This window comes from Odocoileus virginianus, chromosome 5, assembly GCF_023699985.2.
Source record: "Odocoileus virginianus isolate 20LAN1187 ecotype Illinois chromosome 5, Ovbor_1.2, whole genome shotgun sequence".
Classification (NCBI taxonomy): domain Eukaryota; kingdom Metazoa; phylum Chordata; class Mammalia; order Artiodactyla; family Cervidae; genus Odocoileus; species Odocoileus virginianus.
In genome coordinates this window covers 76,627,940-76,654,727 of record NC_069678.1, presented here as the reverse complement: position 1 = coordinate 76,654,727, position 26,788 = coordinate 76,627,940, and the positions used below count along the sequence as shown (strand labels likewise).

The window sequence follows — 26,788 nt, the reverse complement described above, 5'->3', positions numbered from 1 at the left end:
CTTTTGTGACTGGTTTATTTCACTAAAGTACAGTGTCTTGGGCTTCCCTGATGGCTCACTGGTAAAGAATCTGCCTGCAATGCAGGAGACCTGGGTTTGATTTCTGGGTTCAATCCCTGGGTCCAATCCCTGGGTCAGGAAGATCCCCTGGAGAAAGAGATAGCAACCCACCCTGGTATTCTTACCTGGGAAATTCCATAGACAGAGGAGCCTGGTAGGCTACAGTCCTTGAGGTCGAAAAAGTCAGACACAACTTAGAGACTAAAGAACAACACAGTGTCTTCAGGCTTCTTTCATGTTCTATCATGTATCACAGTTTCATTATTTTAGTCTTTTCATTTTCTATTTATTATTGAAAGGGAGCTATTGTAGTCTCCCACTATTATATAGAACCGTTTCTCCCTTTGATTCTATCAAGTTTTCCTTCAGATATTTTAAGGAACTGTTATTAGGTGCATAAACTTATTATTATTATTACTATTATGCCCTCACAACAAACTCTGAGGGAAGACTATTACCATCCCCATTTTGCAGATGAGGAAAAGAAGTTAAAGTAAATGATTCTTTTTAAAAATGTATTTTTAAAATATATTTATCATAATTGGAGACAGCCAAGAAGACAGTGAAAAAGTTGGCTTAAAACTCAGCATTCAGAAAACTAAGATCATGGCATCTGGTCCTGTCACTTCATGGCAAATAGATGGGGAAACAATGGAAATGGTGAGAGACTTTATTTTCTTGGGCTCCAAAATCACTGCAGATGGTGACTGCAGCCATGAAATTAAAAGACACTTGCTCCTTGAAAGAAAAGCTATGACCAAACTAGATAGCATATTAAAAAGCAGAGACATTACTTTGCCAACTAAGGTCCATCTAGTCAAAGCTATGGTTTTTCCAGTAGTCATGTATTGGATGTGAGAGTTGAACTATAAAGAAAGCTGAATGCTGAATTGGAGAAGACTCTTCAGAGTCCCTTGGACTGTAAGGAGATCAAACCAATCAATCCTAAAGGAAATCCGTGCTGAACATTCATTGGAAGGACTGTTGCTGAAGTTGAAGCTCCAATACTTTGGCCTCCTGAAGCGAAGAACTGACTCATTTGAAAAGACCCTGATGCTAGGAAATATTGATGGCAGGAGGAGAAGGGGACAACAGAGGATGAGATGGTTGCATGGCATCACTGACTCGATGGACATGAGTTTGAGTAAGCTCCAGGAGTTGGTGATGGACAGGGAAATCTGGTGTGCTGCAATCCATGGGGTCGCAAAGAGTCGGACACGACTGAGCAACTGAACTGAATTGTACCCACTCCTAAGTCTGAGTACTGTCAGTTAACAGGAAAATATAAGGCTTTTAGCCTGCTTGTTCTACTCAAACTGCCTGTCAAATTGCAGACAACCAAGTACCCTTGGCCAATAAGGAAAGGTTTTTCCTTACAAAAGAATTTCAACTAGAAAATGTTGATGGAATGATGGGATTAGAAAAACACTTTTTGCAAGTCCTCATGGACTTGAAAAAGTCATCATATTCTAGATGATGATGAGCAATGGATAAAAAACATTTGATCAAAGTTTGGTAGATGTATTTTCTATTGCTACTGTAATTACAAATAGTGGCTTAAAGCAATATACATTTTATTATTTTACAGTTCTGGAGGTCAGGAGTTTGAAATGAATCTCAACGGGCTGAAAATCAGAGTGTCACAAGGGCTGCGTTCCTTACAAGGCCCTAGGGAAGAATCTGAGCTGGGTTCTAGAGGCCACCTGCATTCCTTGCCTAGCTGCCTCTTTCTCCTTCAAAGCCATCAGTGTAGCATCTTCAGAGCTCTTTCAGACTTTGAGCCCTCCCTCCCACCCCTCCCTCTTCCACTTTAAAAGACCCTTATGCTTCACTGGGCTTGCCTGGTGGCCAAGACAGTAAGGAATCTGCCTGCAATGCAGGAAACCTGGGTTCGATCCCTGGGTTGGAAAGATTCCCTGGAGAAGGGAATGGCAACCCACTCCAATATTCTTGCCTGGAGAATTCCATGGACAGAGGAGCCTGGCGAACTATAATCCATGGAGTGGCAAAGAGTCAGACATGACTGAGTGACTAACACTTCCAACTTTGTGCTTACACTGGACTCACCTAGATAATCCAAAATAATCTCTTTATCTTAATTTCAGTTGATTGACACCCTTAATTCCATCTGCAGTCTTTCATCTTTCTAGGTAACATATTCATGAATTCTTCCTATCACAATAAGGAACTAGATGCTTGCAATATATCAAATTATCAACTTACTTAGAGGTCATAAAGGGGGAAAACACATCTTATCAATGAAGGAGTCAGATTGTCTCCAACTAAACCCACTGATCAATTTTAACATCATTAACAGATGTGGTATGCATTTTGATGTTACGTGGCATGAAATAAAAGGCATCACCTATGAAATATTCTTAACAGGAATGTTTTACATGACTTTAAACAACCTTTTGTAACTAACTTCCAGTTTATCAGAAATACTAGGGATGGAGGACAAAGTTAAATGACATCACGAAGAAGCAGGAAAATTGTCTCCGTTTCTTTAGTAAATCACTGACCTAAAAAAAAAAAAAAGGCCCAATGGCTGTTTAGAATGGAATAATAATGGTTCCCCCGGAAGCAGACCCCCATATATGTGGGAAGTACTAGAGTACCAGTAGAGATGCAAGGAAGAGATACAGGGAAGGAAAGGTGTTGATACTGGGTTTACCATTAAGCCAGCTACCACAGTGGGCAGCTGAGTCTCAATCTCATGGGGAAACTCTTGGAAATGACACAAAACAAGATTCAGAGTTACCACACCCCCTCAAAAAAAAAAAAAAAAAAGAATTACCACACCCAAAGTGCAAGGGAGCTGGCATAGCTATATAGCAACTGGCAAAAGTCAGTTGTAGAGAACTGGTCCCTGGGAATGTTAATTCCTTGGCATGCAGCAAGCAAATAAAGCAATCTTGTACAGTGGTATACCTAATATATTTAATACATGCAATGGATCACATTTAACCTCTTTCACAACATGAAAAAATTGTTTTCAATAATTAGTATGGAATAAGATGAAAAATAATCAGATGGTAAATGCAGTGAAAAGTTTCTTCTGTTGAACTTTGTACAACCATGCCATTAAAATGTAAAATAATAAAAAATTAAATAAATAATACAGTAACAAGAAGGAAAAAGAAAAATAAAGGCTTTCTAAATATATCAACATAGTTTTTGAGAAAGGGGGAAAACATACACCCTATTGATATATTGAAATAATGAGTAATAACAATAAAATTTATTTTTAAGCCTTAACTTTTACAAATTTGCCAGTGACTTCATCAAAATTATCTTCTTCACATATACATGTCAAATAGACAGTATAATCTGTCAATCTGCCTTTACTCCTTTATATCAGTTTTAATTTTGACAAATCTCTTTTACATGAAGTAACCCATAAATACTTCGATGGAGATTCTTAAAAATCTATTTCACAACAAATTCTGGAAATTGTAACATCACATACTACTTTGATTTTGGAGAATGATGCTAGTGGATTCTAATTTGTCTCCAGAGTCAAAGTTTTCCACTAGAGTATCTTCACTATTCTACTATGCTTGGTAATTTCCATTTTTGTCCTGCAAAATAAGATGACGTGGCTAAACAACAGAAAATATTGATATTACTTGAGTCATTGTTTTAGAATGAGTGTCCAGTTATTGGTCAAAATGATCAAAATATTCAAACATTGACTTTTTGTTTCTTCTGGCATCTCTTGTCATTTCTCCTGGAATTCTTCAAAATTTGATCCTATTTTTCCATGTAAACGTTCATTCCTTTCATTTTGTGTTGTATAGTCAGTGACTTTCTCCATGATTTTTATGTGTCAATATTCAATCGTGAATTTTACCATACATTATTCAAGGTTGATTCTGGACCTTTGCAAACATTAGTTTCTTATTAACCTCATCTAAAATTTCAAACCAAATAATAAAATATAATTCAGAAAACAAGTCATGTAGGACAGAGAACAAATTATGAGTTGACCCTCTTATGTGGATGCTTTCTTTTAGATTGCACAGTATCTCAAAAGTTAACATTAACTTTCAAACTTTGTCCTTATTGTGGACACAGCTTCATTTGCCTAGAATAGGCTGTTTCACTGATATCCTCACATGTAGCAGAATTTTTAGTAGATTAGGTGATATTGAAAAGAAAGAATAATTTTTCCCCAAAGTTTATTAAAAAAAGTCACACATTAAAAAGGACTTCCAAAAGTGTGAACTTCATAAAAGTTCAGAGAATATTGTAAAAAGCGTAAATAAGGATTTGGAATTAATATCTTTGATTTTTACCTGAACTACACTATGCTCACCAAAAAAAAAAAAACACACCTCAAATTTCACACTTTGTTTTACTGTTTTAAATTTCAAACACAAACAAAAATCTCCAAGAGATCACATGAAGTGACAAAATTAACTCAAGTTCTGATTATTTTTTTATTTTATCATCATTTATTTCAAATCTGCTGTTTAAACATGGGAATATGTAGTTCTACAGAAGTTGGAGTATTGAACTACACCCTAAGTAAGATCCAATGATTCAAAACCTTTACTAACTTAGTTTTGAAACAAATGAAAGTAGCTTTGAGTTTTCATTTGTTGGGGACTAACTGTATACCTTTAATTGCTCTGAATTAACTTACAAGTAGAATACAAGGCTTGTTAAAATAAATAATTAAAAAGAAACTATTTGGTTCTGGTTCCAGTTTAGTTTAGTTCCATTTCACCATCTCTCTCCCATTGTATGTAACCAAAACTTCCCAGAAAGGACACATGGACCTGTTATCTGTGGACTCTGAAAAGTAAATAATAACAGGAGGGTTGAGGAAGGAAACCAGAACATGAAGAACCACTAACCCAGTGGTGGGTTTTCTTCTTTTACTCCTCTAATACCCACCCCCCCAACCCCCACCCCCAGCCTGGACTTAAAGTTAGCCTGAAATCTAAAATAGTACATCCAGAAATAATGGTAAAAGACTAAATCTTTCCATCCTAAGATTAAGATATGGCAAGGAAAAAAAAAAAGATATGGCAAGGATCTCTACTCTCATAACTTCCATTCAACATTGTAGTGGAAGTAAAACTATCCCTACTTAAAAGATGAGATAATGATTTATGCAGAAAATCCCAAGGAGTATACAAGAAAGCTCCTAATAAGTGAATTTAGCCAAGCTGTAAGATACAATGCCTGCTTATAAATATCAAATGTATATATAATAGTAATGAATAATTGGAAACCAAAAATGTTTAAAAGAGCACTTTCGATGGTTCCCCCCACCCCCCACAAATGAAAGAGGTATAAATCTAACACAACACATTCAATATCTGCATGCTGAAAACTATGAAAAGCTGGTGAAAGAAATGGAAGGAGAGCCATATCATGATCATGGGTTCAAATACTCAATATAGTTAAAATTCAGTTCTTCCTCGAAACTGAAATTAAACTATCAGTTCAACACAACTCTAACCAAAATTCCAGCAGGAATTTTTGCATATACAGACAAACATATTCTAAAATTTATAAGGAGAGCTAAAAGGAACTAAAATAATCAAAGCAATTTTTAAAAAACTGAATAAAGTTGAAGGATTCATGGCATTCAGTTTTAAAGCTACAGTGAGGAAGATAATGTGTGATTAACAATAGGATAGATACATAAATCAATGGAACAAAATAGAATCCATAAATAAATGCACATGGACATGGCCAATTGTTCCTTCAACAAAGATACAGAGACAGTTCAATAGTGAAGCAACAGTCTTTTCAACAAATAGTGTTAGAACATATGTTCACCTGTATGCATAAGCATGAATTTCAACCTGAACTTCATGCATTTTACAAAAATTAACTCAAAATGAGTCATGGGTTGAAAGTTAAAATGTAAAGTTATTAAAATTTTAGAAGAAAAGATAGAAAATCTTTATGACTTTAAGCAGTTTATAGATATGATACCCCAAAAACAATTCTTTAAAAATTGACAACTTGAACTTAATGAGAATTTGAAACTTTTCTCTGTGGAAGGTACTGTTAAGAGAATGAAAAGATAAGCTACAGACTGAAAGAAGATACTTACAAATTACATATCCAACAAAGGACTTGTATCCAAAACATACAAAAACAAATGCTCAGTCTTGTTCAGTGGCTAAGTTGTATACAACTCTTTGTGACCCCATGGACTGCAGCACACCAGGCTTCCCTGTCCTTCACTATCTCCCAGAGTTTGCTCAAATTCATGTCCATTGAGTCAGTGATGCGACCTAACCATCTTATCCTCTGTCATCCCCTTCTCCTTTCACCTTCAATCTTTCCCAGCATTACGGTCTTTTCCAATGAGTTAGCTCTTCACATCAGGTGGCCAAAGTATTGGAGCTTCAGCATCAGTCTTTCCAATGAATATTCAGATTGATACCCTTTAGGACTGACTGGTTAGATCATGCAGTCCAAGGGACTCTCAAGAGTCTTCTCTAGCACCACAGTTCGAAAGCATCAATTCTTTGGTGCTCAGCCTTCTTTATGGTCCAACTCTCACATCCATATATGACTACTGGAAAAACCATAGCTTTGACTATATAGATCTTTGTCAGCAAAGTGACGGATGTCTCTGTTTTTTAATACGCTGTCTGGATTTGTCATAGGAGCAAATGTCTTTTAATTTCATGGCTGCAGTCACCGTCCACAGTGATTTTGGAGCCAAAGAAAACAAAATCTGTCACTGCTTCCACTTTTTCCCCTTCTATTTGCCATGAAGTGATGGGACTGTGTGCCATGATCTTAGTTTTTTGAATGTTGAATTTTAAGTTTTAAGAGTTTTTATGTTTAAGAATATATAAAAACAAATGCTCAACATTCAATAATAAAAAGAACAAACCAAACCCAAGGCAAGTAGAGAAAGGAAATAATAAAGATTAGAGTGAAAATTAATGAAACAGAACATAGAAAAACAACATGCAAAATAAAATTATACATTATTTTGAAGATAGATAGAGTTGACAATCTTTTAGCTAGACTGGCCAAGAAAAAAGACTAAAGATTGAGGAAAAAGACTCAAATTACCAAAATCTAAAATGAAAGAAGGGCATTGCTACTGGTCTTACAGAATTCTTTTAAAGGATTATAAGGGAATATTGTAAACAACTATGTACTAACTAATTAGATAACTTCAATGAAATGAACACTGAAATTGACACAAGAAGTAACAGAAAATTTCAATAGATCAATTATAAGTTAAGAGATCAAGTTAGTAATCAGTAAACTACCCTCAAAGAAAAATCCAGGCCCATGTTGTTTCACTGATGAATTCTACCAAATATTCAAGGAAGAATCAATACCAATTCTTCACAGACTTCCAAAAAATAAAAGAGGGCACAATATTTTTCAACTTATTAGTTTCCTATGAAACTAATATTACCTTGATACCAAAATCAGACAAAGACATCACAAGAAAACTACAGCCTGAAATTCCTTATGAAAATGATGCAAAATTTCTCAATAAAATGGGTTGAATCCAACAACATACAAAAAAGGATTATACACCATGACCAAGTGGGATTTACCCCCAAGAATATAAGGTTGTTTTAAAATCAAAAAATTGATTAATATAATAATTAACAAAATAAATGATAAAACCATATGATTATCTCAATTTATGCATTAAAAGCATTTGAAAAAATTCAACACCCCTTCACAATAAAAACACCCAACAAACTAGAACCAGAAGGGTACTTTCTCAACCTAATTAGCACATCTACAAAAAATGCACAGCTAAGGTTGTATTTGGGCTGCCCTGGTGGCTCAGATGGTAAAGAATCTTCCTGCAGTGTGGGATACCTGGATTCCATCCCTGGGTTGGGAAGACCCCCTGGAGGAGAGCATGGCAACTCAGTCCAGTATTCTTGCCTGGCAAATCCCACGAGGAGCCTGACAGGCTACAGCCCACGGGGTCGAAAAGTCGGACACGACTGAGCGACTGAGCACAGAAGGCGGTAATTGATGATGAAGGGAAGATGAGGAATGAAACAGGAATGGCCAGCCTGGTGGCTCTATCCAACATTTTGTTGGAGATTCTAACCAGGGAAATTAGGCAACAAAGTGAAATGAAAAGTGTTTACATTGGAAATGAAGAAGTAAAACTATCTGTTTACAGATGACATAACCTTACATAGAATACTCTGAGGAACTGACTACAAAAATCTATTAGAACCAATAAATGAGTCAACAAGGGTGCAAGATACAACATTAATATACAAAAATCAATTGCACTTCTATACACTTGTAATGAACAATCCAAAAATGAAATTAAGAAAGCATTTTCATTTACAATAACATTAAAATAATAAAATACTTAGGAATAAGTTTAACAGAATAAGTTCAAAACTAATTTCTTAGAAACTACGAAACATTGTTGAAAGTAATTTTAGAAGACCCAAATAAACAGAAAGATATCCCATGTTCATCAATCAGAAGACTTAATATTTTTATGATGGGAACGATTAAATTAATCTAACATATTCAACACAATCCACATCAATTTTCTGGCTTTTTTGTAGAAATTGACAAGTTAATTCTAAAATTTATATGGAAATTCAAGAAACACAAACTAGAAAAAGACAACAAAAGTGAAGGACTCACACTTTGCAATTTCAAAACTTACTACAAAACTGCAATAGTCAAGACAGCGTGGTACTGACATAAAGATAGACATATCAACAGAATAGGACTGAGAGTCCAAAGTAAGTCCTCACATTTATGGTTGAGTTTTGACAAGTGTGCCAAGATAATTCTGTGGGAGGAAGAAAGGTCTTTTCAACAAGATTGGGACAGTTAGATATCCACATGCAAAAGAATGGGTTTCCAAGGTGGCACTAGTGGTAAAGAACACTCCTGCCAATGCAAGAGACATAGAGACACCAGTTTGGTCCCTGGGTCGGGAAGATGCCCTGGAAGAGGGCACGGCAACCCCCTCCAGTATTCTTGCCTGGAAAATCCCACGGACAGAGGAGTCTGATGGGCTATAGTCCATAGGGTTGCAAAGAGTTGGACACGACTGAAGCGACTTAGCACTCACGCACACAAAAGAATAAATTAGGACCATTATCTCAAACATATACAAAAATTAACTTAAAGTGGATCAAAGACTCAATGTAAGAGTTAAACCATAAAACTCTTTGAAGAAAATAAAAGTGTAAATTTTCATGATCTTAGTTTAGGCAGTATTTCTTAAATATAATACCCAAAACACAAACAGCAAAGAAAAAAACAGATGAGTTATCCCTTATCAAAATTAAAAACTTGTGCTCCAAAAGACACTGTCAAGAAAGTGAAAAAATAACACTACAATGGGCAAAAATACTTGTAAATCATCCAGCTGATAAGGGGCAGTATCTCGGATATATAAAGAATTTTTACAACTCAATAGCAAATGGACAACCCAATTTTAAAATGAGTGAAGTACTTGAACAGACATTTCTACAAAGGTGATATACAGATGACCAAAATGCATATGAAAGATGCTCAATATTATTAGTCATCAGGAATATGAAAATCAAAACCACAATGACATACCACTTTCACACCCACTAGGGTAGCTAAAATTTTAAAAAAACAAACAAACAGATAATAACAAGTGTTGTCAAGGATGTGGAGAAACTGACACCCTAATGCAATGCCGGTCGGATTGTAAAATGGAGCAGTGGCTGTGGAAAACAGTTTGGCAGCTCCTCAAAAAGTTGAATAAAGAGCTATGATCTAGCAATTCTGCTACTAGGTATCTAATCAAGAGAAATGAAAATGTATATTCACAGAAAAACTTGTACACAAATGTGCATAGCAGTATTACTCACAATAGCCACAAAGTGGAAGCAACTCTTAACTTCATGGCTGCAGTCGCCATCTGCAGTGATTTTGAAGCCCCAGAAAATAAAGTCTGTCACTGTTTCCATTGTTTTCCCATCTATTTGCCAGGGAGTGATGGGACCAGATGCAGCCATGAAATTAAAAGACACTTGCTCCTTGGAAGAAAAGCTATGACAAACCTAGACAGCATATTAAAAAGCAGACATGTTATTTTGCTGACAAATGTCTGTGTAGTCAATGCTATGGTTTTTCCAATAGCCATGTATGGATGAGAGAGTTGGACCATAAAGAAAGCTGAAAAAAAAAAAGAAAGCTGAGCACCGAAGAATTGATGATTTTGAACTGTGGTGTTGGAGAAGACTCTTGAGAGTCCTTTGGACTGCACGGAGATCAAACCAGTCAGTCCTAAAAGAAATAAGTCCTAAATATTCATTGGAAGGACTGATGCTGAAGTTGAAACTCCAATACTTTGGCCACCTCATGCGAAGAACTTACTAACTGGAAAAGACCCTCAAGCTGGGAAAGACTGAAGGCAGGAAGAGAAGGGGAGGACAGAGGATGAGATGGTTGGATGGTATCACCAACTTGATGGACATGAATTTGAGCAAGCTCTGGGAGTTGGTGATGGACAGGGAAGCCTGGCGTGCTGCAGTCCATGGGATTGCAAAGAGTAAGACATGACTGAGGGACTGAACTGAACTGGAAGCAACTCTAATGTCCATCAACAGATGAATGGATAAACAGATGTGGTATATTCATTTGACGGAATATTATTCAGCAATAAAAAGGAAGGACATATTTATCTATGCTACAATGAACCTCAAAAACATTATACTAAGTGAAAGAAGCCAGACACAAAAGATCAAACATTGTATGATTCCATTTATGTAAATTTTTCAAAACAGACAAATTTATAGGCAGAAAGTAAATTAGTAGCTATGTAGAGTTAGAGAGTTTGGGGCAAATGGGTAGTGACTGTCAATGAGTATAGAGTTTCTTTGGGGGATGATGAAAATATTATAAAATTGATTATGGTAATGTTTTCATAACTATGGGAATACACTAGAAACCATTGAATTGTGCACTTTAAAAAGTGAGTTGTATGGTACATGAATGATCTCTCAAAAAGCTATTATTTAAAAATATACAATTGTTAGAAAACAACTCAACTTTTAAAAAACTGGGCAAAATAGTTGAACAGACAATTCAGCAAAGATATATATGGATAAAATATAAATACATGAAAAGGTGCTTAAGGTCATCAGTCATTAGGGAAATGCAAATCTAAACCACAGTAAGATACCTCTACACTACAGGGAAGCCTGGCGTGCTGCAGAAAGGCTATCAGAAAGGCTTAAAAAAAAATGAGCCAGACAAAGCAAGAGTGATGATGCAGCAACTCTCATATGTTGCTGGTGAGAATGCAAAATGGTTATACCCCTCTGACAATATAAAGTTAAACATACACTCACCATATGACTTGGCAATCATACTTCCAAGTATTTACCCTGGACAAATGAAAACTTGTGATCACGCAAAAGACTGTTCATAGTTTATAGCAGTTCCATTCATCCATTCAAAATCACCAAAAATGAATCCAAACGTCTTTCAACACTGAATGGATTAGCAAACTGTAGTACATCCATTTAATTTGATACTATGCAGCAATAAATACGAATAAACTACTGGCATATGCAACAACTTGGTTGAACCTTAAAGGCATTATGGTGAGTGAAAGAAGCCAATCTGAAGAGGTCATATACCGTATGATTCATCTATATAACACTCTGGAAAAAAAAGAACTGTAAGGACAGAGAAGAATGGGGGCCAAGGGCTGGAGGTTGAGGAAAAGGTTTGATCATAAAGGAGCAGTGTGGGCAGTTTTCTGGGCTGATGGAGATGCTCTGAATCCTGACTGTGATGGTGTTTATGCAAATCTATTTGTGCGTTCCACCACTTAGCAATGTACCACAGAACAGTCAAATATTAAAAAGTAATAAAAATAAAAAATTTTAAATAAGGAAGAAAGAAATACATGAATATACATGTGTGTATCTATCTGTATACACACATAGTCACTGCAAGGTTTGTTTAGGATTTTGACCACCAACAAATTTTTTGAGGTAAGTAATATTTTCTTTCTGACATTTTTCAGAATTTCTGGGCTCTGGTGATAATTTAAAAGGCTGATCAACTTGTCAGTATTATTACTGTTTTGAACTCTCTACAAATCATGTACCCACTCACTGCCTACTCTGGAGAAAAGGCTCTCACTACCCCAACCCTGGTGTGCCACTTGCTTCTGTAATTCTGAACTTAAAGCCCTTACACATAGAGAAACTGTTTCTGGAAGCTGGAAATAAGTGAACTAAAAGGTCCAAGGGATATAAGTGGGACTCTGACAGGATCTGCTATAGATAATCAAATCCTGGTTCAAACAATCAGTAAGTTATATGTTATATGTATGTGCATGCATGCTTAGTCACATCTGACTCTTTGCAACCCTATGGACTTAGCCCACCAGGCCCTTCTGTCCATGGGGTTTCTCCAGGCAAAAACAGTAGAGTGGGTCACCGTGCCTTCCTCCAGGGGATCTTCCTGATTCAGGGATTCAATCCAGGTATCTTATGAGTTCTGCATTGGCAAGCAGATTCTTTACCACTAGTGCCACTCTTTACCACTTAAACAAACAAGTAAGTCTATCCCCAATGGGGTAATTGGGTAAATCTTAGTACATATTGAGTATTAGATAATACAAGGGAATTATTTTTATTATTGATAGTGTAGTAACAATACTGCAGTTGTGTAAGAAAATGTCTCATGCTTTAGAAATGCACACTGAAGTATTTCACAATGGAACTACAATGTCAGTAATTCATCTTTAAATACTTCAAAGAAAAATTTAGACCAAACAAATATGGCAAATGTTAGTAATTAGTAAAGTTCTGTGATGAATATGTAAAGACTTATCATATTCTTCTCTCAACTTTATTAAATGCTTGAAATATTTCATAATAAAAGGTTTTCAAAATAAAAGTGCACCAGAAAATCCCAGAAATGTTGTCTCTTAGTCCCTGAGTCAATGAACTCTGCAATTAGACCCCATGGTCAGATCGTGGTATATCCTGAGATGAGTTTGAATCAGAGAAAGTTTAGAGTACTTCAGTGTCCCTTGGAAACGAAAACGGAAAAGCAAGTAGCATGTTTTATATAGCTCCTACCCTAAAATGTTAAAACAAAAACTAGCAGGGCTAAAATAGACATGTAACTGTCCTGAAAGCTTGGTTTTCCAGAGGCCCTATATCCTGCAGAAGCCTTGGTAACTGAGGACTGGTTTCAAGGTGGATGTCAATTATCTCTTTTAAGTTAGTGTGACTTGGGTGTCAATCACTTGCATTAGTAGAGTCTTGTTACATCCCTTGATATGTAAGGCTAGATTGTAAAGGGCCACACAGCTTTCACTTTGTTCACTGAAATACCTGCTCTTGGCACCCTGAGTCAACTTGTGAGAGTCTGATACCCTGAGGCCACCTTGACAAAGGGCTGCAGGTAGGTGCTCCAACCAGTGTTCCAGCTAAGCACAGCCTTCCTGCCATCCATGCAAAGGCACCAGATGTGGGACTGAAGCTGTTACCCTCCAGACCAACACATCCGCCAGCCGAATACCACTAAGAGATCTCCATCAGCACTGCACGGAACAGTTTTTAGGATGATCCAGCCATGTACTTAGTCGCTCAGTCATGTCTAACTCTTTGCGACCCTTCGGACTGTAGCCTGTCAGGCTCCTCTGTCCATGGGATTTCCCAAGCAAGAATACTGGAGTAGGTTGCCATTTCCTTCTCCAGGGAATCTTCTCGACCCAGAGATCGAACTAATGACTCTGGTGTCTACTGCATTGCAGGTAGATTCTCTACCCGCTGAGTCATCAGGAAAGCCCAATAAAATAAAACAAAAGACACTGCATATTTTTACCGGAGGCCACGGAAGAATTCCAAGCTTAGATGTGCTGTGTTATGATAGTCGCTCAGTTGTCTGTGACTCTGCCACCCCATGGACTGTAACTCACCAGGCTCCTCTGTCCATGGGGATACTCTAGACAAGAATACTGGAGTGAGTTGCCATGCCCTCCTCCAGAGGATCTTCCCAACCCAGGGAGTGAATCCAGGTCTCCCACATTAAAGGCAGATTCTTTACCCCCTGAGCCACCAGGGAAGCCCATGCCCTGTCCAAATTCCTGACCCACAAAATTATGAGGTAATAAAATGATTACTGTTCTAAGTCACTAAATTTGGGGGCATTTGCTATGCAGCAATAATTAACAGAAAGAGGAAACCAGAAGGTGTAACCAGTGTTGTGCAGTAGCAGATGGAATTTTTAATGGAGCCTGAAACTTTAAGACAAAGAAGCCACTTGACTATGTGCACAAAATGCAAGACCTTGGAAAGAATGTGTACAGGTGAAGAGTCTTAAAGTTTAAGTTTTAAGCTCCATTGTGTCACAATAGATCCAGGACTGACTGCCCAGGGCTCTGCCCCAGGACAATGACCTTTAAAGGGTGCAAAGTTTTAAGAGAATAATTTTAATATGCCGGGCTTCTTGGCATGAACACAAATGGTGAGAGGCAGAACTTCCAATGTCTGGATCTTGACACCCTTCCCTGGTCCATGGCCTCTACTAAGAGAGTCCTGTGTCCTATGGGGTTGGGGGTGGGGGGGGAGGTAGTGCTGACCCATTCATCCTCCCAGGCCCTGCCGCCACTCAAATGTTGACTCTACCATTTTGGTGTCCATTCCTAGAGGCCCGATAAGTCCTTCCAAGTCCTGTAGTTTGAATATTGAAAAAGTGTTCCTCACCCTCCAACCTTGCCTCTGTTTCAGAAGCCCACATTCTGAGTATCACCCTCAGTGAGTCATCCAGCCCAGACATCTGCAAATCAGCCATGAGCTCTCCTCTCGGCTTACTCCCCACATTGGATCACCAGTGGAGAGTCTGGCCCCAGCAGTGCTTGCAGTCAACCTCTCTCTCCCTGTTCCTGCTCCCTCTAGTCATTTTTGGTGCTACCATCTCTCACAGCTCCTCCTCAGAGATGTTCAGCCTTCCTCCTAACAACCTATCCAATCCAGATATTCCCAACAAAGGTTGAATCTTCCCAACACAGGGATGGAATCCGGGTCTCCTGTATTGCAGGTGGATTCTTTACTGCCTGAGCCACCAGGGAAGCCAATACAAATGCAAATCTCACCAGGCTCTGCTATCTGTGTCTGCCGGTACCGCACTCTGAAAGCCAGGCCCCTTAGACTGGAGTTCAAGGATCTCCATGACCTAACTTCTAACCTCTAATCAGAGCCTGCCCCCAACTCCTTCCTCTCCACCTGCTCCTTTACAGGGACACTTCACTCCCTCCCTCACCAATTTCCTTCCATGAATTGCAATGCTGCCCCTCATCAAGCTCCTTGGAACCCAGTTGCAGCCTTCCCCTGTCTCAGAAGCATCTCCAGAACCCACTCTCTTCAATCTGATGACCTTTCTCTGTGGCCCCTTGCCCTGGGCAGAGTGTCTCCCATAACTCATGACACTTTAGAGAACTTATAAGCTGAATTTGTCCCAGTCACTCGATCCCTCTGAGCCATTTCCTCCTCTGTGAATTGGGACAACGTCCATACCAAAGAATCTGAGAATTACAATAACAGAAGCCTAGGGAGTAGGCACTGCGCAGTGAGTTCCTACAGAGCTAAGAGTTTTGTGCACAGTATCTCATTTAATCCTCACAGCACTCAACGTGGCACAGGCTACCACAGCCCTATTTAACTGAGAAGGAAACTCAGGTGAAGCACCTTGCCTAGCGTGCCTTTCATTGGCAGACCTCCCTGAACTCCCTGGCAGACCTCCTTGGCACTGGTCAGCACACCCTCCTTGCCTGCTTAGTTGTCTCCTGATTCGCAACACAATTTTTATTGGGTAAGGATGGCACCTGTCTTGCACTGGGTTTGGCACTCAGTAAGCACTGAGTAAATACTTGCTGACTTCAGTGATCTGTGAATGAATAGCCCTGGCCAACGACAGCCTGGATCCCAGCTCTTGGCTCTTCCTCACCTTCCCCAGCCCTGCAGGGTCCTTGGTTAGTACAGGTCCTTGCTTAGTGCAGGTAACTTGCTTAGTACACGTTCTGGCACACAGCCATGGAGCTGCTGCTGTTGGGCTGGAAGTGGAGATAATTTTTAAAGACTACTATTTCAGTGATGTTTCCCGCAAGGAAGTCCAGCCCAGGGTCGGCTCCAGCAGGCTTAGAGGAGGGTTTGGAAATAAACAGCCAGTATAGATCAAGAAGGGAACTCCTGTCCCATCTTCCCCTCCCGAGAGAAAAGAGGTTATGCTCCCATCTTTGTCCTCTCCATCAGGGGAGAGAGCACCGCCCAACTCGAGAACCCCAAGCTCTTCCCCAATGCGGATCCCAGCGACCTCAGGCCCCAGCCCCCTCCAGCCCACCGAGGAAGCTCCCTGAATCCGAGGTGCCTCCTCGCCCACCCCTGCCACTCCCACCGGTGCAACGCAGCAACCTGGCCTGGGCGTCCTGGGCTCCTCGAAGATGTCCGACCCTGAAAGGGTCACTGTTTAGTCTTCCTGACTGCTCAGTGGGCCGTGGAGTCTGGAGCGCCAAAAATATAGGCCTTGCCAGGCGCCGAGGCCGTGGCTGACTGTCCTGGGTTTCCATCGGGCCAGCGAGAAGAGGAACCTTGAAACCCCACTACCCCACCCCCTCTAACTTCCACCGCCTGAGAACCGTTCTGAGCTCTATGAGAGAAGACGTTTGAACCTAACGGAGGCCCCGCGGCCTCTCTGGGCGCTAGCAGCGAGTCGTTTCTCCACTCTGGACCGCGTGTGTACACAGGAGCGCGATTTCCGCATAGTCCCCACAGTCGGCCACCTGAGACCGCTTCAAGAAGAGGAGGAGGAGTAGGCCCAGTGGGAAAATGAAAAGGAAAAGAGATCCAAGGTCCCCGGATGGGTGGACAAGTCCCTGGACTACTCTGGATCTCAGTTTCCTGATGATTTGCCTGTGAGGATGAACTAAAACAATGACTTTGGAATCTATGAAGTTCTAGGTATTTTAGAGAATGGGTAACACGGGCCCCTAGGCCTGGCTTGAGGACCATCAGGAACCAAAAACTTCAGAGCACCCAGTATAGATCCCTTCTGAAACCAGGAGATCAAGGCTGATCTTAAGTTCACCTCGAGTGGGGATGAGGGCAGATGCTGAGGAGGGGTGGCTGGAACCCGGAATGAGAGAGACCTGAAGGCATCCGAAAACCTGGAGTTGGGAGGCAGGAGAGCACAGCCTTGAAGCACAAGCAAGTTCACACTTCTAGAAGCTCCGCTCACTTTCTCCTGCCTTCCTCTCTACTGCCTAGGTAACTCTTTCCTCTTTCTTTTCTTTTTCCCCCCTCTCTCCTTTCCTTATCTTCATTGCCTGTTTCGAGCGATCTCTCTCTTGCCCCATCTTTCTTCTCTCGCTCCTTCTCACCGCCCCCCACTTCCAGCTCTCCCTCACCCTCTCACTTTATAACCAAACAGCGAAACCCCTTTCCAATTAAAGTGGAATTAGGCAACTCAATCAAATTAGTTCCCTATTAAAGCCCTTCTTTATTAAACCGTTTTCTTGTCCTGCTATTAAGTTTCACCGCCTGGCGGAACTCGAGTCGGCCCCAGAAGTTTACCTTGGGAAGTCGCCGGCCCAGCCTAGGGGAGGGGGCGCGCCCGGTTTCTCGGAAAGGGGGAGTCACCCAGCTGGGAGCTGAAGGGACGCGGGAGGCCGGAGGAGGGGGTCGGCCCGGAGCCGCCAATTTCCTCCGCTCCGCTAAAGCAGGGAAGGAAAAAGGGGTGCGGAGTGAGGACTGAGGTCGGGTTGGAAAGCGCGTCATCACTGCCGCTCCCACATTACACTGCCTAGGGCGAAGGCAGCACCCCGCCACCCCAAAATAACTCCCAGGCCTCTGACGGAACACGGTCTTAGCCTTCCCGCCCCAGTCGCAGGGTTGTGCCTCGGCTGCAGTACGTTCCAAAACCCAGCAGGGAGGCGCGCGGTGGGCGCCCAGATCTGCGCCCAAAGGAGAACAGGAGCCGCTCTGCCAGCCTCGCAGGATTCCAGGAACAGACAGCACTGGCCAGGCGACCCCGCCGCGGGAGCTGGAGGGACACCAGGTGCCACGCGAGCAGCGGGCGCCACTCCTCCTGGAGGGCTGAGCGCACGCCTCTCCCGGGCGCGGCTGGAAGTCTCCTCGTCCCGCACCCCCGAGGGTCGTAGCACCCGCCGGACCTCGGCCGAGCTTCTCCCGGGCACCGCGGCTCCCGCGAGAAATTAAGATTTCTCAACCCGGCCGCCCGAGAAGCGGGACGGGATTCGATGTTGTTTTCTTAGAAAATAACATTTATTTCTAGCTCATGTCTATGCAAAGGAAAGCACAAAGTGAGCCGTTCTCTGCAGCAGCGTTTCCCGCTGCCGGCCCTTCGGCCGAGGTGTTTGGCGAGTCCGGGGAGGCGGGGATGGGCTCCAGCGGGCGGCTCTGGCTCAGTCACACGTCACTCCGCTCCTGCTTTGGGGCGCACCTTGACCGTTCCTTAGCGAGAGACCGGCCGCAGGCAAGAGGGGCGGGTGGGCAGGATTCGTCTCAAGTTTACGATATATTTCATCTATAAAACCTGATAAGTACAAAGCGCGCATAGTCTAATTTTTTCCGTTTTGTCCTTTTTTTTGCTTGTTTTTGAATATTTTTCACGTTAATACCGAGGTCACCTACAGATTACAATTAATAACTTAGAATTCCATTTTATAACATTATACACTGGCTTGTATATATATGTATAGTTTATATATAGATTTATACATATATAAAAACTCACACTGCACCAAGGAAACCCATGCTTATCGGCATAAGCAACAAAGAGAGCGACAAATACCGCAACGAGGAAAGTGCACCTTAGAATTTGTTTCCTTTTTTTTTTTTTTTACAATTGATATCGATATATATGTGTGTCCCAAAGACTCGACTCAGTGCCAAGAGATTTATACATCCTAAATTTATATTTGTTAGAATATTTAAACTTTTTTAAGGAAAGGGGAGACACATAAAGACAGACTATCCTGCCATCCTTTTGCGAGCGTGTGGGCAGGTGGTACGAGCATAGAGACACGAGAGGCAGGAGCTGGCGCGGCGGCTGCAGCCTCTGAATTCGCAAGAATTCCTGGCCTTTCGAAGGGCTGGGGAGCCTTGATGAGGGGGTCGGGGTCGAGGATCTGGGCGGCTCATCCCCTCCTAGAACATCTGCACCCGAAGCTGCTCCTCTCTACTCGGCTCTCCCCACCCACTGTCCAAAACAAAACTGAAAACCACCATGGAGCGAGAGGACCCCAGAAGGGGCGCAGAGCGCGCGCCAGGCGAGGACTGGCCGGCGGCCCGCGGGGACCAGGGTGGTCCCTGTTTGGGGGCCGACAGGCTCGGGGCCGCTCGCCCTACTGCTTCTCAGGGGCGCCGTTGACCATGGGCCCGTACAGGCCGCTGCCGTAGGTCGGCTCCTTGTGCACGGCTGCGGCGGCGGCCGAGCGGTCGCGCATGAGATCGCTGAAGGCGTAGTCCATGGGCGGGCGGAAGCCGAGGGTGGGCACCAGGCCAGCGGTGGAGTAGGGAGCCATGAAGGCCAGGCCGCGGCTGTGCGCCGCCGCCGCCGAGTAGGCCAGGCGCAGGGGGCTGAGGCCGAGCGGCGCGCCCAGCGGGTAGGCGCCGGCATCGGCGCCGAAGTGACTGGCGTTGGGCTGCAGTGGCGAGAAGGCCGAGCGGCTGCTCAGCGAGCCCAGAGCCCCGGGCGCCATGGCGCCGGCCAGCAAAGGTCTGTGGTGCGGAGGTGCGGCGGGGCCCGCCTGCAGCGGCGCGGGGAGCCCCGGGCCCCCGGCGGCCGCGGCGTCTACGCGGCCTGGCCACGCGTCGTCCGCGGCGCCTACCGCCCCCACTGCGGCCTTGTCTGGGGGCACGGTGGGGCCGAGGCTGGCCGCCAGGCCCCCGCGGTGGTGGTTGAGCACCTGCTCGATGGCCTGCACCACGTCGCCACCGCAGCCCTGCAACACCAGCTCCAGGACGCCCCGCCTGTGGCCCGGGAAGACGCGCGTCAAGATGTCCAGCGGCGTCCGCTGCCGTGGACCCGGGCCCCCGCCCAGCCCTGGCGCGGGCGAGGCCTCCGCCTCTTCTTTGTCGGCCTCGGAACCGGATTCTGAACCCAAAGGGCTGGCGGATCCCGGGCTGTCCTCCTCGCCGCCACCTCCGGGGCCAGCACTGCCTGGGCAGCTGCCACCTGCCTCTTTGGAGGCCCGGGCCAGGGGTGACCCCGAAAAGGACTCTCCGTCGCCGTTCTCCGAGCCCGAGCCCGGCCGCACCTCTGGGGACGATGTCCCAGGACCCGAGTCCGCGCCGTCGGGTGATAAGGGCTTTCCCGGCTGCGGCTGCGGGCTGCCTGGGCGGCCTGCCTGAAGCAGCGTCTTGGGGAACAAGTCAAACTTCTGTAACTTGGCCTCTAGGAGGGGAGAAAGGGGTATGTAAGGAGGGGTTAGCACGGAAATGACCGCACCCTGTGGCACCTGAGCCCCAGCTTCCTTTCCCTCTGAGCCCCACGACCCTCATTCACTGAGCTCCAAAGCCCGTCTTTTTGCTCCAACATTCCTTCCCCTCTGAACTCCTAGAACTCTCTTTCCAGGCTGTTAGAGCACTCTCTTTCTGTACCCAGAACCCCAACCACCTATGCCCTGTAAACTTAATGTCCAGGGACCCTCTTCCTACGACTGTGCCTAACGTCTTCACTCTTCCTAGTCTTGCTCTGCTCTGGAGAAGTGGCCTGACCCAAAGTTCAAAAAGCAGCCAACACATGCCGCACCTGTACCAGCACGCTGTACAGAAAGCCTCACTCTATCCCTGTGATTCCAAGAGCCAACCCAGCCCCGGGTGCTCTCTGGCCCTGGGCAGCACAGCCTGTAAGGGAAGGTACCCTGGGCGTTCATAAGATCCCAAACCTCTCTACAGGCAAAAGTAGAGCCTCTGTTTCTAATCCATCCTCTCCAAAATCAAGAGCTTAGAAGTTCTTCCCTCCCAAGCTGGAAGCTGAAACCCCCACTGGCCTAATTCCCAGCCCTACCAAAACAGCCTAAGGAGTCTCAAAAAGAGTAGGGCTGGACAGGGGGTAGAGGGGGAAAAGGAAACGGGATTGAGAGAAGGGAGAGGGCGCATACTCTGAGAAAAGGGAGACAAGTGGGGAAAGAAGCTGGAAAAAAGGAGCAGGGTGGTTGATCAGGGAACACTGGAAACAGAAGAAAAGGAATCTCGCCCCGGGGACTGAGGGGTGGAAAAGGAATTCGGTGTCTTCAATACCTAGAATAAACGAAGCGGGGCGGGGGAGGAGATTTGGAGACAGTGGGATTTCTGAAGAGAGTTGGGAAGGAGCGGGGCGAGGGCGGGGGTGGGGAGATTGGGGGTGGGGTGGGTAATCTGCGGCGTGTAGAGAAGCGCAGAAAGAAGGAAAAGATAAGACGCGTGGGTTTTGGCGCTCGGGAGATAACCCAGTGAACTAACCAAGGAAGCTGGGACATCTTTGCGTTTGAGTAGAGGCGTTAAGATTAAAACCTTTACCTGGGGCCTGGGGTGGGAGAAAGGAATAAAGTGCAAATGCTTCAGAATGGGGAGAAAGGAGAGTTTTGTGTGTTTATGCCCCAAATTAGGAGCTGGGTGCGCGGCCAACTCCAGCAGTTTGGGCACTTGGAGAACGGGATTCTTCTCTTTCAGTACCGAGATTAAGTCCCTAAGGCCTCGCACCCGTGGACCCATCCCTGCTCCCTTCTCACCTGAGCTCCCCGCGCCCGCGGCGCCGCCCCCGGTCCCCGCGGGCGCTCCAGCTCCCGGCCCCCCGCCGTCGGCTGCGCACACAGAGCCAAAGACCTCGTAGGCCGGTCGCGGCGGGATGATGCCATTGGCGGCGGCCAGCGCCAGGCCCTCGGCGGTGCCGTAGAGCAGCTGTAACTCGCGCGCCTCGTTCTCTTCCTGCGCCTGTTGCCTGCGCAGCGCCACCTGCGCCGCCATGACGCGCTGGCGCTCCGCGATGAGCGTGCACTTGGCGCACAGGCAGTCCTTCCAGCGGCAGTAGCGCTTGTGGCCCTTGAGCGCAGACACCACGCCGTGGTTGCGGCAGCGCGCGCACTTGGGCGTCCGCGGGTACTTCTCCGTAGCCCGCAGCAGCAGCGGCGGCGCCCGGAGCAAGCCGCCCGCCACGCTCACCGGTAGCGAAGCGGCCGCCGCCGCCGCCGCTGCCACCGACGCCACCGAAGCCACGGGCGGCCCCGTCGCTGTCGCCGCCGCCGTCGCCGCGCCGGGTACGCTGGGCAGCTCAGAGCGCAGCTCCATGGCAGGACCTGGCGTGGAAGACCATGGGAAGAGAGGAAAAACTTGCGGTGAGGAGCGCACGGTGCATTAAGCTAAAGCGCACCCTTGAGGAATCCAGGTTTAGAGAGGGGCATTTCGGCAGCGGACAGTTTGGCTAGCAGTTACCAAATTGCTGGGAGGAGTTGCTTTGTAGCCTCCTGGTAAATGCCCAGCTCCTTCACCCCACTCCCTTCAGAGTTCTTCTTATAACTCATTTATGCACTGTGGGTAGATTTCATTTGAATCAGTGGTTCCGCTGGGGAAAAAAGTTTGAAAGTCACTGGTTCAGATGACTGTAACGTGGGTTCTTTTTTAAAAAATACCCCCAAACTTTAGCATAACAGGTTAGTCGGGTAGAGAAGAATGTTTGTTTGATGGTACTCGGATTAGAGAGAAAAATTTGACCCAACAATTAGACTGATGCCAAGACCAACCAAGACAGGGAAATCCGGAGCGAAACGTTCTGTTTTGTAGAAGGGAGAAGAGGAGGGAGGTACTAAACCATGGAGATCAGCTGGTGGGGCTGGAACAGTTTTCGCTGGTGAGGGGTGAATGAGAGAGAGAAAAAAAAAATCAAGAATAGAAAGAACAAGAAAAAAAAAAAAAGCTCTAGGAAGTGGAGTGAAGGCGAGGAAGTAAACTCAGGGGCAAAGTTAGGCCCAGGGGCCCGTGGGAATGTGGAGGCTCCAAATTCCAAGGTACGAGCCTCCGGAGAATAAAAGAAAATGGTTGTGAAGCTGAGTTTAGGAGACCTGGGGATGAGGATTAAAGAGAAAATTCAGAGCAAGAAACTTCTCTTCAATAGGCAAAGAAGATTACCATGAGAAGCGAGAAAAACAGCGAGTAACAGGTGATATTGGGGTCTGGGACCGAGGGTCCACGCGGGAGAGAGGTGTGTGAGTGAAAAAAAGAACCCTCAGGCATAGGCTGGGCTGGGGGATCGAGTAAAAACAAGTTTTTAGCCTTGAAGTCCGGAGAAGTCGGGGAAGAAAAAGTATCTTGCAGAAGTCAGGCATTGCAGAAGAGAGCCTTTTCGCTGAGCCACTCACCCAGCCCACCCCTCCCCTCCTGGTTTAGGGATCCAGTCGTCAGACACGCCCTCCCCATCCTGGGGCCCCGTGGGACCCCGCTCGGGAGCAGATTTCCCAAGTTCTGGTCTCGGAGTTGGGTTCGTGGGACTTGAACGGCCCAAGCTGGCAGGACCGAGGCGTTGGGAGTCGCCTCTGGAACTGGGTCTCGGAGAACACAGGAGTCCCCCCTGCGCCTTGGCCTCTGAAGGCCCAAGAAGGCCCAACTCTAAGCTTCCGCCGCGGCCTCCTCTGGGTCTCGGGATCCCGGCCTGAGCCCAGGACCGGATCCTGGTGTCTCCGCGCAAGAATTCTGGACCCCGTTCCAGTGAGCGTTGCCTCTTCCCTCAGGCCCCTCGAGCCGCGAAGTCCCTAAAGCCAGAGTGGCCCGGGTTTCGTCAACAGGGGCGGAAGGCCGGGCCGCGTCCCCCCGCCCTCCTTGAGGCCCTCAACTACCTGCCTTGGGCTCGGGGATCCTCCTCCGCGGGCGCTGCGCGCGCCTTCCAGCTCCGCCCGCGACGCTGGCGCTCTCAGCCTCTTCCCCTTGCCCCCGGCCCTTGATCTGACCACGTCACCCTCCTTCAGTCACCATGTCCGAACTTCCGGACCCCTCTGAACGCCGCGCAGTCCAACCCTTCCGTCGGAAATCGGAGCCGGGGGACCGTTTAGGGACCGACTGGCTGGAACCCGCGACCCGGCCCTCGCCGCGTCCCTTCACGGAGCGCGCCGGACGCTGCGCACAGCCGGGCCGCAGTTGCCCGGCTCTGCCAGACTCTCAATGAGCCGCTCGCCCGCTCTATTGTTGCTCCTTAGGGCTCCATTAGACAGAATTGGACAACAATGTGGCGCCTGCCATTGGCCAGGGGAGGCAGACGGCGCTCTGATTGGCCGGGCCCGCGTCCGGGGAGCCCCGCATTCTACAGTGTCCGAAAGATTCGAAACTCCAAAAGCTTCTCTGAGCGCCTCGGGGAGGGGAGGGGGCGCGCCAGGGAAGGAGTGGAAAAAAGTGGGCAAGGAGGAGCGTTGAAAATACCGTGACAAGTAGTTTCCGTGTGCCCGAGAGCGTGTGAATTGCGCCTAATTACCGTGTCCGGTGCGCCTCTACGTAGACGTGTGTAACCCTTCGGTTTCTGGGGCGCGGGCTCCGCAGCGCCGCTCTCACTGGCTAGGGGCGCTTGGCAAGGCCGACATTCCCAAGTAGCCCTGGCGGCCGGGGGCGGGATGGGGGCAGGTGACAATTCAATTACCGCGGCCGGGGTGGGGGTGGAACGGGAGCACGGGGGTGGAGAAGGGAGGGTGCTCATGGCATAAATGCCAGGACGATTTTTCCTGCCTTTATCCCTCTCTGTTTCGGCTTGCTCCCAAGTCCGAGGCGTTTGGGGTAGCTGAGACAATTTTTTCCCCCTTTGCCGCCTTTAAAATGCAGGTCCTTTATTTTAAAAGTCCTGATACGATAGGCATCACGGAGGGTAAGTGTGGCTTGACGATTTTCGTTTTTAGAAAGGAGCTGGGAGAGGAGAAAGATTGCGCTTCCTGTCGGCGCCCGCCCGGGCGGTGCGCTCTGCGCCTTTCCCCTCCCAGCCCCCCTACTCCGTCCTTCTGCCCCATCTTGCGCTTTCTTTTCCTCACTTTTGCAGCATCCAGATACCTTTTCCGTGGTGGTGGGATTATTTTCGTCGTTGTTTTAAGTTAGCAGTTTGATTTTCTTTTTTAAACGAAAGTAAAAAGTGGCCTCTCCGACTCCCCAGATCCCCTTGGACGCAGGACGCACATCAGTCTGTCCTTCCGGTCCGGAGACAAGGTCGCCGCGGGCCCCCAAGAGTAGTTTTAAACTTTGGTCACACTCTCCCGTCCTGACGTCACGGCTCTGAGGAACTGCTTGGTGCGCTGAGGTAACAGGTTTCGGATTTTATTTCCCTTTTGAATGGCAACATCTGGAATTAATGCCGCGGTCCTCGGGCGGGATCGCTTCGGGTTTTTCTGGCTCTGACTCTTTCCCTTTTCTTTCTGTCTTTTCCTCGTTCTAATGTTCTATCATTCTTTTTTTCTCTTTACTCCGAAAGTAAAGAAAATTCATTTAATTCATGAAAAAAGAAAAATGAATTTCCTGTCGTTCTCTCCACTCCCGACCAAGCGTTTCCGCGTTGCTTCTTCGAACTTACAGGGCCCCAGGTTCTGGCCCGCCGTCCTGGGCGCGGAGATTCGTCCGGGAGCCTCCGGACGCAGCCCTTCCCACCTGCAAGGTCAACTGCTGCCAGCGCAGCCGCCTCTGAGCCCGGGGCTGGGCAGCTGGGGTGGGAAGGCTAGACGCGCGGGGTTGCCACCGCAAGGCGCAGAACATCGCGCAAGCTCCTCCGCGAAGCCAAGCCGGGGACCCCGGCAGGGGAGGGGCTGGTGCGGGAAGCATTGCTTCCAGAAAGTTGACCAGGCCCGCGCGCGACATTCTCAGACCTTGACGGTCTTTGATAATGACAGAAACCGGGCTGTTCGCCCCCAGCAAATTCCACTCGCTGGAGCTGAGAGAGAAAGGCGTCAGCCCCCGTTGGGTCTCCCGCTCCGAGAGAGAGTAAGGGAGTGAGTCTGGGCTAACAGTTCCGCAGGGGCGTGGGACCCAGACCCCCACCTCCAGCACCTTGAGGTGGTGAGGTTAAGGAAATCTGTGCGTTAACTGCCCCCTAGCAGGGGGGGGCGGGGGTGGCTGGAGGAGAGAGAAGAGAATCTGGCCCCGGAGGCCAGGCGCCTCTCAGAGCTCCCTTGGATAAAGTTTTCGAGTCATTTTTAAACCTCAAACGAAAAGAAGTATAGACGTCCGCCTAGTTTGGGAGGGGGAGGGGAGGGCGTTGAGGCCAGGCCGCTGTGAGATTCCCCAACTCCCGTCCCAGTGATCCTGCGGCAGCCAAGGGTCAAGCCACGGGGTTTGGGGTCCCCGTGTTTTATCCTGCTGGTGTAGAAGGAATCTCATTTCCTTAAGAAGGGGAGAGGACACAGCCTGGACCCCTTCTCAACCAGAGGGAACCTGCCCATCCGGAGAGCCTGGCCTCTCTCCTCGCATTCACAACCCAACAGGTCCGGGACCACAACCTTTTCTTTAGATGTCTCTGAGGCTCTGATGTCCCCCTGTGCTCATGTGAGTGCGTGTGTCATGGAAGGAGTCAGAGTAACCGTCCTCCGACGAGGTGGCTGTACTCACACCTCCATAGGCCACTTCGAGCTAGTCCTGATTTGAGCTATGCTCTCAGAGGGGAGCAGACCGGAAGGTGGTCACTGGACCTAACCTCCAAGGGTGGGGAAAGCATGCCCAGATTGAGGCATTGGGGGCCATGCCCGTAACACGTGCCAGAGTATGGCTTCACA

General features: G+C 46.3%; 1 protein-coding gene and 1 long non-coding RNA gene across 4 annotated transcripts; one reads left to right on the top strand and one right to left on the bottom strand.

Annotated features, from left to right (window-relative positions):
* Positions 1–18,319: 18,319 nt before the first annotated feature.
* On the bottom strand, positions 18,320–24,239 carry DMRTA2 (DMRT like family A2). Of its 2 annotated transcripts, none has more exons than XM_020907233.2 (3): positions 23,891–24,239; positions 21,794–22,357; positions 18,320–20,475 (listed from the first exon to the last, which is right to left on the bottom strand). In XM_020907233.2, exons 2-3 carry the CDS (start codon positions 22,347–22,349, stop codon positions 19,424–19,426), a joined length of 1,608 nt encoding a protein of 535 aa, XP_020762892.1. In that variant the 5' UTR covers positions 22,350–22,357; positions 23,891–24,239; the 3' UTR covers positions 18,320–19,423. The 2 variants fall into 2 exon arrangements, with proteins under 2 accessions (XP_020762892.1, XP_020762893.1); XM_020907234.2 differs by having other exon boundaries at positions 23,895–24,238.
* A 217-nt stretch (positions 24,240–24,456) lies between these two features.
* LOC139035240 (uncharacterized) lies at positions 24,457–25,533 on the top strand. 2 transcript variants are annotated; one of them, XR_011487879.1, is made up of 2 exons: positions 24,457–24,527; positions 25,183–25,533. It is a non-coding gene; the product is annotated as an uncharacterized lncRNA (long non-coding RNA). The 2 variants fall into 2 exon arrangements; XR_011487878.1 differs by lacking the exon at positions 24,457–24,527 and adding an exon at positions 24,657–24,903.
* Positions 25,534–26,788: the final 1,255 nt, after the last annotated feature.

Excerpts from the sequence above, each read along its gene's own strand:
- DMRTA2 (XM_020907233.2), bottom strand. The coding sequence starts at position 22,349 with ATGGAGCTGCGCTCTGAGCTGCCCAGCGTACCCGGCGCGGCGACGGCG. Across the intron at positions 20,476-21,793 it reads CGCGGGCGCGGGGAGCTCAG|AGGCCAAGTTACAGAAGTTT; the intron begins GTGAGAAGGGAG and ends CTCCCCTCCTAG.